Source organism: Bacidia gigantensis, assembly GCF_019456465.1.
Source record: "Bacidia gigantensis strain McMullin 20006 chromosome Unknown contig_132, whole genome shotgun sequence".
NCBI lineage: Eukaryota > Fungi > Ascomycota > Lecanoromycetes > Lecanorales > Ramalinaceae > Bacidia > Bacidia gigantensis.
Genome location: NW_025408592.1, coordinates 799,523 through 813,141, shown reverse-complemented (window position 1 = coordinate 813,141; position 13,619 = coordinate 799,523). Strand labels below are relative to the sequence as shown.

Genomic DNA, 13,619 nt, shown 5'->3' with positions numbered 1-13,619 from the left:
TCACGTCTTTACTCCTTTTACTCACTCCGTAAAGCTGTCAAAATGACAATGAGAACTTAAAATTCTCGAATCTAGTTCACATTCGGCGACACGATGCCATGTAGCGCAGCGTCCGCACCGGGGCCGAATGTCTCCAAAGTCACACACATCGAAGGGACATCACAATCTTTGGATACCCCTCCCAATGCTAAATTTGTATAGTCATATCTTCAACGCTCTTGATTACGTCAAGCGTCCTTCGTTACTCATCTAACTTAATATCGGCCCTACTAACGTCGGGATAGATGTCAAACCTCCTCTGTCCCTCCAACGGTATTCCCTTCCTCACCTCCTCAAGCCTCTCCGGTCTCAACTCCGCATATACAATATTCTCTTCCTCCCCTGCCTCCTCCAATACCTCCGCGTTTGGATCGACGACCATACTATGACCCCACGCATTGTAGCTAGCCTCCATATCCCTTGCTGGACTACAGGAGGCTACATAGACCTGATTGTCCATCGCTCTTGCTCTAGCCTGTAGGCTCCAATGCAAAGCCCCAGTTGTCAAGTTGAATGCACCTGGATAAAGGAGGAGGAAGGCACCTCGCCGGGCAGCAACGGTAGCGAGCTCGGGAAAGCGAATGTCGTAGCATATAGCGAGCGAAACCAAGCCATACGGTGGTATGTTGACAAGTGTGAGCTTGTTTCCAGGACTCAGCACCTCCGACTCTTTGAATGTGATTTTCCCTGGGATGTCAATGTCGAAGAGGTGCACCTTCCGGTGCGTAGCTAGAAGGTTGCCGTCCGGCGAGAAGAGTAGGGAGGTGTTATGGTATTTATTCGTCGAAGGAACTGATTCTGGTATGCTTCCCCCGAGGAGATATGTGGATGTTTCCAAGGCGAGGGCGGAGAGCGCGTGGAATGTGGGGGATTGTTCGGCGGTGGGTGGGGAGGGGAGTAGCGTTTCAGCGTATTTAGGGAAGTATTGTGTGCCATAGGGGGAGTTGAAGCACTCAGGAAGTACGATGAAATTTGCACCAGCTTTATGAGCTTCGAGGACTCGTGAGCGGGCGTGAGCGAGGTTGGCTGTCTTGTCAGGGCCTGGAGATTGGTTAGATTTGAGGATTCAACTTAGGTGTGGTGATTGATGTGGCACCTGTCGCAAGCTGGATGAGGGCAAGTTTGAAAGGCTTTTTGAGCACATTTGCCATTGCGGCGCTACTTCTTGATGTATTCAATGTCTCATTTTGGGTTTGGTACTGTCAAATTGGGTGTGGATTCCATAGAACTATTCTGGATGACGTCCAAATTACCCGAAGTGGAGCATCAGATCGCCCAAAATCTTATACAATAGAATCCACGTTCATGCGAACAATTGTGTTGACGCATTTGTTAGGATAGTGAGCCCTCGTCTTTCGGAAGCGTATGAGACTATCATTGCCAAAATAATACGAAAAGAGAGCGTTATGTTGGCCTCATACCATCCGTGGGCACTGTTGGCCAACTTCACACGGTAGTGGATTGCTAGAAGCATCGGCAACCAGGAATACACGTCGTTGGAGCCAACTGGCAGATAACCAAGACGAGAGAAAAGCAGACTGCTTTAGAAAACGAACTCGATGACTTTGGCCAAAGCAAGCAGACCAAGAGGTGAACGGTGCGAGGAAGCGGGAGAGAATGTGGCACATTGGGCCACCAAGGGCTTCTAATGCACCGGAGTGATGCAGGTAAGCCAAGAAAGACGATGCTACAGGGATCAAGAAAGCAAAAGTAGCAGCAGACTTAGCAAGAGGAAAGGCTTGAATGACGAGGATGGAATGTGAGAAAGGAAGACTTCAGACAATAGCCAGGTCAGCAGCCCGCTTCTTTGACTCAATTGAAGAATACTATCAGCATTGAAGCTCAATACTTGAGACAACCATCCAGATAGTGACGACCGTGGCTACACATATGCACACCCATGGCCATGACCGAGTGATCTCAGTCTGAGGTTCACCAGCCTGACCCTCCTAGCTTCTACATCATGATAGAGCGAGAAGCGCTCAGGATGCCTACATCACAGGTTTCACGTATTGTTATGTCGAATGGCCGTGAATATGAGCATCCACCACTACCAAAGCTCCCTTGAAAAACAGCGTTTTACCAATTTTTTGGCACAAAAAGCCCTTCGGACTAAGACTCCTTCTCGTTCTTTTCACATTTATCGTTGGACTGCGCTGTTCTGTAGACAAGGGCTAGGCGTCTTAAACGGGGTGCTCCTTCCTCACTAAGGCATTGTTGTACGTCTTGGCCTGCGGCTTCCTCATACAGTACATTTGTTTCTGAGACATCAATTGTTTACTGACCTCTAATCCTAATTACCCTCTTATCCTCATGTCCTTCTCATAACACAAGATATTCTTATATCCTTTCCTCAATGTACACAAGTATCAATATACCCGCTTGCTCAGCTTATGGAAGGCAAAGGGATCACTTATAAAGATCCTCCGGAATGGAATCGTAACTTTGTCACTATTGCACGGACGATCGACGACGATCTCCAGCGTCGGATTCGTTTCCTCTTTCATTCTCGCAACGCCAATCGTCCACCCACAGCTCCATGTCCTTCGCCGAATTTTACACTTCTTGCTGAACGCAGAAAGAAGGGTGTCTTGGCCAGTAGGGAGGGTGAGATAGCAGCTTTGAGGTCCGACTACTCGGCTAGCCACCATCAGACTTAAATTGCTGAAGCAATTTAGTCAATCAAGCATGGAAACCCAATCACGCAATTCTGGTCATGGACCGGTGGGTTCTCCAGAGGACGGTCGTCGACAATACAGCAGAGACCCTGATGTAGCTCGTGACTTGCCAGACAGGGTAGATGCGAAGCAAAGCAAGTTCGTTGGAACTCTGGCCCCCTCTAACATTCGGTCACCACATTATCCCTTTCGTGTTCTTCCTCCTCGGAGGACTTCATCTGTGGATCTGCACGCTCTTCACATACCAGGGAGCTACAAATCTGAACTCAATACTGGCGCACCAAACACGCCGAGGCCTGATCCACGACACCTTGGTAGCCATCCGAAGGAAGGCATGCATGGAGATGACAGAGCTGAATATTTGCATGGTATACCTGTGGAACTAGTGAAATCCGCTGCTGCTGCTGCTGCTGCTCTTGAGAAACATGGCAAGAATGAAGAAGTCTCAGGAATATCAGAGGATAGCAAGGTAGCGGATGCGACAGATCCTCCTGGTGAGGGCCGGAAACAATTGGAGACTGAATCTCTCTTCCGAAGCTCGTCTGCTTTACCTTCGAGATCCAGTAGTCTTCGTGCAGCCACTTCCAAAGAAGCAGATGATAGACAGGCACTCGTTCCAGCACCTTTGAGGTCGTCAACAATGGAATCGCATTCAAAGGATATAGTACGAACTTCACCCGAAGGCAAAGCTATGTCTATACTATCTAATATCAGTGGTCGTCGCCACTCGGTCACAAGTTCCTCAATCTCGATGTCTACGAATCCACAGCGTGGGTCTGCTGTCAAACCTTCCGAGATCAATTACCGTGGTACATCGGCGTCCTCTGCATCAGTTACCCATTCCGAGAATCACGAGAACGAGCAACGCTCGAATTGGTTACATCAGCTTGTGGGCAAAAGTAGAGCTGCGACAAATCCTACCTCGAACTTGACAGCGAGACCAAGCCAGAGGCGTATTGCAGAGTCGGATAAGTTGCGATCAAGGACCAAAGCTGTTGTTGGCAGCGGCAAAGCTCACGTCCGAACAGAAAGTACCGACACAGCTTCAGTCTTGCAGCATCAGCAAGAGAGAAGCCAGGCATTCGACCAAGTTGTGCTTGACCTCGAGAATCTTCTGAAAGAAGCACTCTCAATAGCTGGAAAGGTGGGAAGCAAAGGACCAAGTGAGGATGCAACTACAAAGGTCAAAGAAACCGAGTTCGAGCCACCTGTGTCTGTCGACCCGGTCACCGGGAGCTCATCAGTCTCATCTGCCTCGAGCGTTATCGAAGAGGATGTTGCTACAGATATGATACCCGCTCGAGAACGAGCACCTATTGGTGTATCAAAAGGAGGTAAGCATGAAAACGAGGACTCTAGGAAGGAGGAAGATGCAATATCTTTACCCTGCCCTGCGGGTTCAACTGTAGCGACTAGAAATCAATCGAGCCTGCCCGTGAGTAGACCAAATACTCCCCCAGCAAGAAGAAAGCTTGATGAGAAGAACCCCAAACCCAGGCACAACATGACTGAGGAGCTGCCTAAGCTTCCAACAAATTCAGTACCGGAAGAACCAGCAGTGCGAGCCAATGATTGGGCGTACAAGATCAAGCCAAGTACAAAACCTCCTGAAACTCCTCAGACTCCATTCTCTGTGAGACTCCCAACTAAAGAAGAGCATCGCCTCCTGGCTCGTAACGAGGGTCTACATGGCCAACAGCGTCCGCCCCTTGTTCAGCCTCGGTCGGCTTCTGTACAACTCCTGGGTCGCAAGCCTACTGTAAGAGATCTCAATCTACCGGAGCATAGGTCCGCAAGTGATTCCGACTCTGATCAAGCGACCTATGTGGCTGACTTCAAGGATGATGGTCGCCAGTATCACCCTGTTGCTCGTGAAGCCATGGCCGGAAGCGACAGGCATGGTGCAGAGACTGGATTGAACCGTCCTTTACGGCGCGAAGATACTATTATGTCGCCAGAGGATAAGGAAATCTTGGTGGACTCGATGCCAAAACGTGGCACAAGTCAGACCGAGGCGAATGATATCAGTCTCAAAGATCGAAGCCACTTCAGTATTCGAGAGCCTCGTGGCTTCAGCCTTCGGCGGTCTCATGCCCGTAGGCCTATTGCTCGAGATTGGAGTGCCGGTCGAAAGCGCTTTGTAGCTACCGTGACTTGCATCACAACCACTCTCCTGGGCCTTATTCTTGGGATATATGCTGGCGAGGTGCCCGCGCTTCAGTATGCACTGGCAGATGAGCATCACTATACCATCCTGGGAAACGTTGTCTTCTTCCTCGGTATGGCGCTCACGACGATCCTCGCTTGGCCGCTACCCGTCATTCACGGTCGCAAGACGTATACGATGGCAGCTCTCATTCTGCTGATGCCTCTTCAGTTTCCGCAGGCATTGTCCGTGACGGGTCAACGAACACCTTACGTGGCCACTTACAGAGTCGGCGTGCTTGTCCCTCGAGCAATTTCAGGTTTAGTCATGGGCTTTGCCAACGTCAATTTCATGACTACTCTCCTTGACTTGTTTGGTGCGTCACTGCAAAGTAGGAATCCTCATCAAGAGGCCCTCAACGAAAATGATGTTCGTCGTCATGGTGGTGGTATGGGTATTTGGCTTGGAATATCAACTTGGTGTTCAACCATGTCCATTGGGGTAGGCTTCCTTATTGGGGCGTGCATCATTAGCGGACTCAACGTGTCATGGGGGTTCTGGATCACAATCATCCTGACTGCTGCTGTGCTCTTACTGAACGTGATCACGCCAGAGACGCGTAGGTCTCCGTATCGTCGGTCAATGGCAGAAGTTCGCACGGGAACAGAAATCTCCAGACGTGTTGCTCGTGGTGAAATCAAAATGCATCTTGACTTGACCGGCCCCCGGTATTGGTATGAGGAGCCATTGGCGGGATACCGACTGTGTCTCCTGATGTTGAAGCAGCCTGGATTTTTGATCCTTGCGCTCTACGAGGGGTGGATCTATGGGCAGATTGTGTTAATCATTTCGGTATGTGACTTGAAATGTTTGGTGATTCTAGCTAATCTATTCGAAGCTACTGGGTGCTTTACTGTCCAAGTACTATCGCTTCCATCCGCAGTACGTCGGATTGGGGGTAGTCAGTATCCCGATCGGTGCTTTACTTGCTGTACCCTTTCAAAAGGCAAGCCTGTTCAGTCGTTCACGACAACGCAAGCAGAGGACCGACAGTATGACGTTCGAGAAGCGTGTGACGTGGACCTCGCATCTGGTCAGGAGGTCAGTCTTTAGTATCCTGCTACCATTTGCGGGTCTGGCCTACACCTTGTCCTCGAATGGATCAGTGCACTACATGGCACCCATCATCTTCGCGGGCTTGATCGGATTCTTGTCGAATCTCGCCATAGCGGAGTGCAACGGATTGATCATGGAAACTTTCGATACCTCGGACCTTCAGCCTGGTATGACTGGCCGACCCCGTCGAGTGCTGCCTGAGGAAACGCGGCGGAAACGAACCAACTTTTCCAGCTTTCCAAGGGTCGCTGCAGGCTTCACTATTGCTCAAGCATTCTCCTTCATAATCGCGGCAGGAGGTACAGGACTCGGAGGTGCCATCGAGAGACATTTGGGGGCGCAACAAGCGACTGGTGTTGTGGCCGGCATCTTGCTCATCCTGACGCTACTACTGTTTGCGGTGTTGTGGCGCTCTAAAACAGTCCAAATCATCCCTAGTGAGAGGTTTGGAACCAACATCCTCTCTGGGCCAGAGGATGAATGGAAGCCAATCATCATAGGCAATCCCAGCGGAACTACGAGAAGGATGAGTATTCTGGAATTGGGCAAGATGAGTAGGTGGACGGAGATCAGGAGGCGGAATAGATTGGGATCGATATAGCGAGACACGAGATTCGCGCGAATGAGTGGTGACGATCGTGTTAGCGGTGGTGGTTTGGTCCTTTCCTGTAATACCGTGATTAACGCTATACCTATGATAGACTCGTCATGTATCCAAGTAACGCCCCTTCAAACCCCTATGTTGCCTTATTTCAATGTATACTTCGCTCTTCCCTTAACATGGCTGCTTCATAGCCCACTATTCCTCGTTCTCACCACCAGACTTGCCTTTCCGTTTCTCTCCTCTCCGTCTCCTCATCTTGATGGGTTTCATCACTCTCTCCGCCCTTCTCCCCACAGCAGAGCTGATCACCCCGACGCCATCCCTTGCTCTGCTCATGGGACTCTGCTGATTCCGCGAACACATGTCTTCCGTGTCTGGTATCACAGGCATGCCACCTCCTCTTCGTCTTCCACCGCGGCCGCCACCTCCCCCTCCATCCAATGACGACGAAGACGAGGACGGCCTGTAATCGAGATCGAAATATGATGTCGCTATGGCTGACGAGTCATCGGGTGAGAGCGAGGGCGAGGGGGATGTGGCGGCGCTGGTGGATGAAAAGTGGTATGCGTCGGAGTCCGAGGAGGTAGAGGAGGAGGAGACAAGGGTATCGACAAGGGAGGCAACGCGGGAAATTTGGCGACTTGATCGAGCGCTACTGCTGCTGTAGGAGCGGCAGGAGGGCGTGCGGCCTCTCCGTGAGACATGGTGGTGAGAGTGATGATGACGGGGATGATGGCGGCTGGTCAGTGCCGGCACCGGGACCGGGACCGGGTCGGAAAGCTGGGCGTCGATGGACGAGTAGCTGGTGCGGCGTCTGCTGGTGGAGAGGGAGGATCGGATCAGGAACTGGGTGAGGTCGTTGACGCTGGTCTGGGGGCGGGAGCAGGCGCTGTTTGTCAGCTGGGGAGTGGGAAGCGCGGATGTGGGCGGGAGGGGATGGTTCATGGTAGAGCGATCACTGCTGATGTTCTCGATATGGACAATACGTCTTCTGCCAAAAGGAAAGAGGGCAATTGAAGGGAAGCATGATAGCAATGACAATGGCAGCGATGGCGAGTCACACAGCAATCAGGAAACGGCACGGTGACCTCCTCTGGGAGCCTCTGGGAGGGTACACAATGGCTGTAGACAGTGTACGGCGCTTCAAGGGTGCATGGGGATGGTGAGCCATACTGTCGGTATCGAAGATGGACGGGCTAAGCAGGTCTGGCCTCGAGGGACAGTCCGTAGCGGATGGAGCGGAGGCAGAAGCGTTGGGCTCTGGGCTCGCTGGGAGAGCAGCATGAGGGGCGCGGAGCAACCTTCTCTGAGTTGTTGACTCGGTCTGTCACGTCGGGAGTACGCTACTTGCTTCGCACTCGCTCGCTCTCGCTCTCGCTCTCTAAGGCCTGGACCGTCCGGAACCAGGTCCTGTCCTGGTGCGCTCCGTAGCCGCCATTCGAGAGACGGTTGAGTACCTCACATCTGCGACTGAGGAGCTTGTGACCTTCTGCCCTTTCTGGCGGATTCCTTTCGATGTTGCACCAAAGAGGCCAAATGGTTCTAGAACGTGGGCGAAGGGCGAGATGCAGAAGTAGCTCGCAATAGCTCCAACTAGCTCACCATCTGCTGCATTAGCCCAAGCGCGCACCGTTAGCTTGCTTCTACTACTGTGCTCTGCTTCTCCCGGTGGGCGCCTGCAAGATCATGCAGGTCTCTCATCGGCCTTCAATAATCCTCGGCCATATCCAGTGCATGACTCGCGTCGTCGCGGTTTCATCTGACATGTATGCGTATTAAGATGGGGTGTAGATAGAGGTGTTCCCGGAGCGCTGCGCAGGTCTTCCTACGAACTGATGGCATATCTACCATAGACGCTCTTATGGCGCACGCCGACTATGTATACCCTGACATACGGGACCAGAAGCCGAGTGAACAGTCTTGACAGCTCTGCTGGACATCTAAGGTAGTTCTAGGTAGACGCTCGCCAAGTCTTTTCACGTGACCGTGCCCTACGGCGGTCGCTTTCTCAACATTTGTTTAATTGCTTGATATCGAACAAAGCTTCATAGCCATAACCCAAATGGCTTCAGACCCACTCTGTCAATGTCACCTCCCCGCATCAATCTCCTCTCTCAAGTATCTCTGCCGCCCTATGCCCGCACTGTAGGTCGCGGCGTCCACCTCAGGATTTATCCCCGCCCCGCAAACATCCGTGAAAGCCGGAACATTCTCGACGTGCTACGAAACTATGGCGACGTGGTCATGTATCAGCATCTGAAACATGATCCAGCTATCAAAGCCGCGAACTCAGCTCTGGCGCTGTATAGAGAGAAAGCTGAGGCGGCTAGCTTGATCAGCGCTAGTCCGATACGCCTGGAGATGGGATCCTGGGGCGTCCAGCAGCTCAAAAGAGAAGAGTCAGATGCGGCGGATGCGAAGGAAGATGAAGGATCAGCTGTCTCTGCGACTTCGAAGAGAGGCTTTCATATTACGGTCGAGCCCACCAAGATGAACTTCCAGACCCTCATCCAACGACAGCAGTACTACAGCTCCTTTGAACTCGATAAGACTGATATTGTGTTCCAGGATCTGTGTAAGCGGGTACCTGTGGTGGGAATGGCCGACTGCCAACTTGACAGGGGAGAGGTACCCCTGAGATTGAGGGTGAAGAAGCTTGAAAAGGAAAGGCTGGATAACAAAGGGCCATGGAGAGAGCCATTGCGGACTATGATGGGAGAGTGATATGTCCCATGAGCTGCAGGTTCACAATCCGTCTAGATCGATCGACCCAACAGCAGCATTCTTTCCACATAAGGAAGGTGGAAGTCAATCGGGTGGCGCATAGAGAAGGTAGCAAAATCGCTACAGTACGTGCAGTGTTGTTGAGCAATGAAGCCAGGCAACCCTAACGACGCTTTGAACGAAGAAAAGAAGTCCGTGTTATTGACAAGGATCTGCTTTAGATTCGTCGAGGAGTTCAGATCCTAAGGATTTTTACAAGCTTCGAGGAATAATGCGTCCGACATGTGCTCCAGCCGTATCCTACATGTTTCCAACAAATGAAGACGCTTGTTCCGCGGCCTTTTTTGTTGTCGGAGGCCTGTAATCGCCTTGTGCTATTCATATCAGTCAATGACCTCGTCGATTAATCTACTTTGATTGCCCTGATACCATTAGTCTTTCGTCCAGCAGTGTCGCAAGAGCAGTCCACTCACGCATATATTCTCCTCACAAATGTATAGGCCGTTATGAATCCCACCGTCCCCATTAATAGCCCATATACCGCACACCCCAACCCGCAATAAGAGAAGAATAACAGCCCGCTTATGAGCCCCTGTATGTTCAACTTGGTCCAATAAAACCATACACAATAAATGTAAATCCACACTGCAGAACCAGCTCCAGTGAATATGCTCTGCCACCACCAGTGATAATTTTCCGCACAGAGCTGAACGTAAGTTGAAACAATAGTCACCTCAATCACGGTGACAATGTTGACAAAGGAGACTACGGAAAGGAAGCCGAAGACATAATAATACCCAGACTTGTCCTGCCAGATACTTCGAAAGACAAATAGGAGCTCGATGAAGATGACTGCGAAGGGCACAAGTCCAGCAAGCAGAACACTGTAAGCTGGCGTCGTGTACCAAGGCTGTCCTGGTATCTGCCTTGGTATTTTGCTAGTTTTGGTCGGGTGATCATATGGCTTGGAATAATGTTCGCCATACCAGCTTCCAACATAGACCAGAGGTAATTGTACGAGCAACCAAAGGGCGACAATGCCAACAAGAGTGCCGAATGGTAATGCGGTGCTCGAGGCTTGCGCCCAAACGAACAGATTCAGCACGAAGAGAGTGGTGAAGAGAGCGCCAGGGAAGAGCAGAGCCGTTTGAAGTGTGTTGCGACGCCAGTCAGAGCCATTGAAGGTTTTGTAGAGACGAGCAGAGAAGTAACCCGAGACGAGGCCAGCGAAGATAAAGAGGCCCACGCCTACGCTGACGAAGCCGCCGCGAAAACTTGGGTTGAGAACGCCCAGCTAAAGGACATTAGTGTTAGCTGCAGTATCCAAGAGAAAATTGTTTCGATTCCACTCACTGTACTCAAAATCAATAGACCGAAGGCCATAAAGACTAGCTGAGACCCTGAGCCTATCAATGGCGGCAGAAGGCCAGCGTAATGAGGAGAGCGAAAAGCATCTCCATGCAGCTGTTTCCAGCCACTGACATCTTCAACAAATTCATCGTCAGAGGAGTTATCGCCTTCCTCGTTTTCGCTCTTTTGCTCCAGCAAGCCTGCACTCTTTTCGTGCAAGGGTTTTGACCGAAGTTTTGGTGGTCTTGACTTCAATTTGACCCTGCCTTCTTCGGCGCTGCCGTCTTTTGACCGTCCGCGCACGTCTCCGATGATAGTCTTTGCAAATATCATCACCACGACTGCCGTCAAGAGAGAGCTTATGACAAGGGAATTGATTATTGCGAGCCAATGGATGCTGTTGCCTTCTTCTTGATTGTTGAAATAAGGGTCCCACCTTCGCGACCACTCAATCTTGTTGTCTTCCCTGTAGTACACGGAATAAGAGTAAGGGATGTTCAGCGTCATCCCATCACTCACTTCCTCTTCTGGCAATTGATCTGAGGAATGGGGGAAGTCCCTTGCGGCGATTGTAGAGTTCTGGGTAAGATAAAGCTCCATGCCTTCATTATCGCCGTGAACATCCTGTGGACATCCATCTCTATCCCTGTGACCTGCCTCAATACTCTTGGGGAAAACTTCGAAACCAACAATGACCCTCCCCCCTTTTCGCCGGCTTTACCTGGTGCCTTACGCCATCGTAGTACTAACATCAAATGATTATTGATGAAGTAGCGCGGCCTCCCGTTCGTCGGGGAGAAATCTTTAAAGCCGAGCTTGAAGCCAGCAGCGTAGTATTTCTGACTCTTGTCCGGGGTCACAAAGGAAGTAGCTCCGGGCAAATTGTCTACAATGTACTCGGTAACGTAGCCATCCTCAATCAGCTGTCTTGCTCTTTGTACCCCCTTGCGATCTGTTTTGTGGCTCCCTAGATATCGGCACTCATTGTCTTGGCCCATCGCAAGATCATAATCCGACGCCATTATTCTGTCGCCTCTCAACACCTCGCCCAGGTTGAGACTGACCCTTCGGCCGCTAGCATATCCTGCATGCTTCTCACCAGTCGGAGGACAGACGAAGGGCAAGTCGTAAAATGCATATTGCAGTTGTGTATTATCTGAGTAGACTTTGTTGACGTGGAGTGGGATAGCCTCATTCTCCACATAACTTCTTATCGACCAGCCTACAAGGGTTTTGTTAGTGCCGCTTTCTGATTAGGGCTGTGGAAACTTGCCAGGTATGTAGAATGGGCTCGTCTGACCTATGCTGAAGCATAATACGAGCAATCGCAAAGCACGCCATCGAGAGTCGGCGTGCATTCTCTATCGGGCCCTTGAGAAACGGAAGGAGCAGTTATACCATCCGTCGCTATTAGAACGACTGTTGTTGACAGTGCCTAGCCTTGCTGAATGGAAGAGAGCCTCCTGGCGGTGAAAATCGTATATATCAATGTTCTGTTCAGGCCACCAGACTTTGCCTGAGCGATGAGTGAGATCAAAGAGGAAGGGCCATTGGAAGAAGTTGCTGTATAAGAACGAATGTGCATTGAAATACTGAAGATTGAAATAGGTATCAATTGAGGACAGCAGGTTTGCAGTTCACATGAAGATCAAAAGCAGCGCAAAACGGTTCTCCGATAATGGACAACGACTAGCAATACGAAAGCATCTTGGCGTTCCGGAAAAGGCCAACAAGAGCCAAGACCGCTCCTGGAACTTCATCAACCTCTTCCGTCCTCGTACGTGAAGAAAGATCGGGGGACTGCTAGTATTGCTTTGGATCTGCGGAATATGCATCCGGTTTCTAACGTGGCTCGTTACAGCGGGGTATACTTGTCTTCATCCCAATATATTTAATTTGAGAATTCCTAACGGTACAAAATGCCGCGGACTGTGCTTAGCAGAATGCCATTGTAAATGGCAAAGGGTCAGCAAGTGCCTGATATCGCAGTCATTACATCTACGTGCATATCAGCGGCTGTCTGTGCGTGGGAATGTGGTGGAAGTTTTCCGTTGCCAATGAACCTCGTGATCCCCAAAACTCTTGGACTAGAGTCTATCAAACGCTTCTCAGAGAAGGCCATTCCCTCGTACTACATTAGGGGCTGTCCCATTGTTTTGCTTACACTCCACGCATATTTGACAAAATTCTTTGTTCCTCCATGCAATGTTGGTCCTTGTCATCAATGGCATTGTATCTCTTTGGGCCAAAGAAATTTGGTATTTGCGATATTCTGCCTATATATTCGATGCCGTTGTTTGAAGAATCTTCGGCAGCTCATCAGAATCATTCAAGTTAGCAATGCCAATATCTGTTAATCGGAATCTTGGAACACTGGCTCGACAGCGACAGACACCGCGATTTACCGAGGATATAAGATATCATCATCCTAAGCTAAATGCTCATGAAGTGCGAGTGGAGGACATTGATCTTATTCCTAACGACCTCTGTCCGGTAGGAGGCTTGACATGGACTATACCACAGGGGGCGGGCTTATTCAACCGTGGTAAGCTTGGGTCCCCTTCTTGTACGGCTGACGATTCCCCGGAGCACATCAGGTCTTGTGTCGCTAGTATATATCTTGATATAGCACAGCTTGTCGAGGAGTACCCAGAATGGGCACATCCATCAACCCAGAGACATGTCTCTCAAGGGGATCAAATAATCCCGCTTGAAGCTATCAACGCTTGTCCTGCAGTGAAGAGATGTCAAGTGCGAGCGTACTCCAATGTCGAAAACATGCCAAAAGCTTCTGTCGAGGCTCTCCCAATAGAATAGGGTGTATGTATCTCGACAAACATAGCAGAATCTAGCGTTGTGGGAGACGCTCAAGGACACGAGGAACATGGGAAGGGACTCAAGCTTTCGAGAGGAAGATCTTGGATTACTTACTGCGGAGAAAATGTTCAATGGGGCCCTACGA

At 50.5% G+C, this 13,619-nt stretch overlaps 4 protein-coding genes across 4 annotated transcripts; 2 read left to right on the top strand and 2 right to left on the bottom strand.

The window, feature by feature from the left end:
- Window positions 1–241: 241 nt before the first annotated feature.
- On the bottom strand, window positions 242–1,190 carry KY384_001523 (uncharacterized protein; the record flags this gene model as incomplete). Its single annotated transcript, XM_044810053.1, has 2 exons — window positions 242–1,080; window positions 1,136–1,190. 2 exons carry the CDS (start codon window positions 1,188–1,190, stop codon window positions 242–244), a joined length of 894 nt encoding a protein of 297 aa, XP_044673065.1.
- A 1,537-nt stretch (window positions 1,191–2,727) lies between these two features.
- Window positions 2,728–6,580, top strand: KY384_001522 (uncharacterized protein; the record flags this gene model as incomplete). Its single annotated transcript, XM_044810052.1, has 2 exons — window positions 2,728–5,715; window positions 5,762–6,580. 2 exons carry the CDS (start codon window positions 2,728–2,730, stop codon window positions 6,578–6,580), a joined length of 3,807 nt encoding a protein of 1,268 aa, XP_044673064.1.
- A 2,088-nt stretch (window positions 6,581–8,668) lies between these two features.
- Window positions 8,669–9,307, top strand: KY384_001521 (uncharacterized protein; the record flags this gene model as incomplete). Its single annotated transcript, XM_044810051.1, has 1 exon — window positions 8,669–9,307. The coding sequence occupies one exon, from the start codon at window positions 8,669–8,671 to the stop codon at window positions 9,305–9,307; it is 639 nt and encodes a 212-aa protein (XP_044673063.1).
- A 469-nt stretch (window positions 9,308–9,776) lies between these two features.
- Window positions 9,777–11,998, bottom strand: KY384_001520 (uncharacterized protein; the record flags this gene model as incomplete). Its single annotated transcript, XM_044810050.1, has 4 exons — window positions 9,777–10,601; window positions 10,661–11,372; window positions 11,408–11,863; window positions 11,958–11,998. The coding sequence occupies 4 exons, from the start codon at window positions 11,996–11,998 to the stop codon at window positions 9,777–9,779; spliced, it is 2,034 nt and encodes a 677-aa protein (XP_044673062.1).
- Window positions 11,999–13,619: the final 1,621 nt, after the last annotated feature.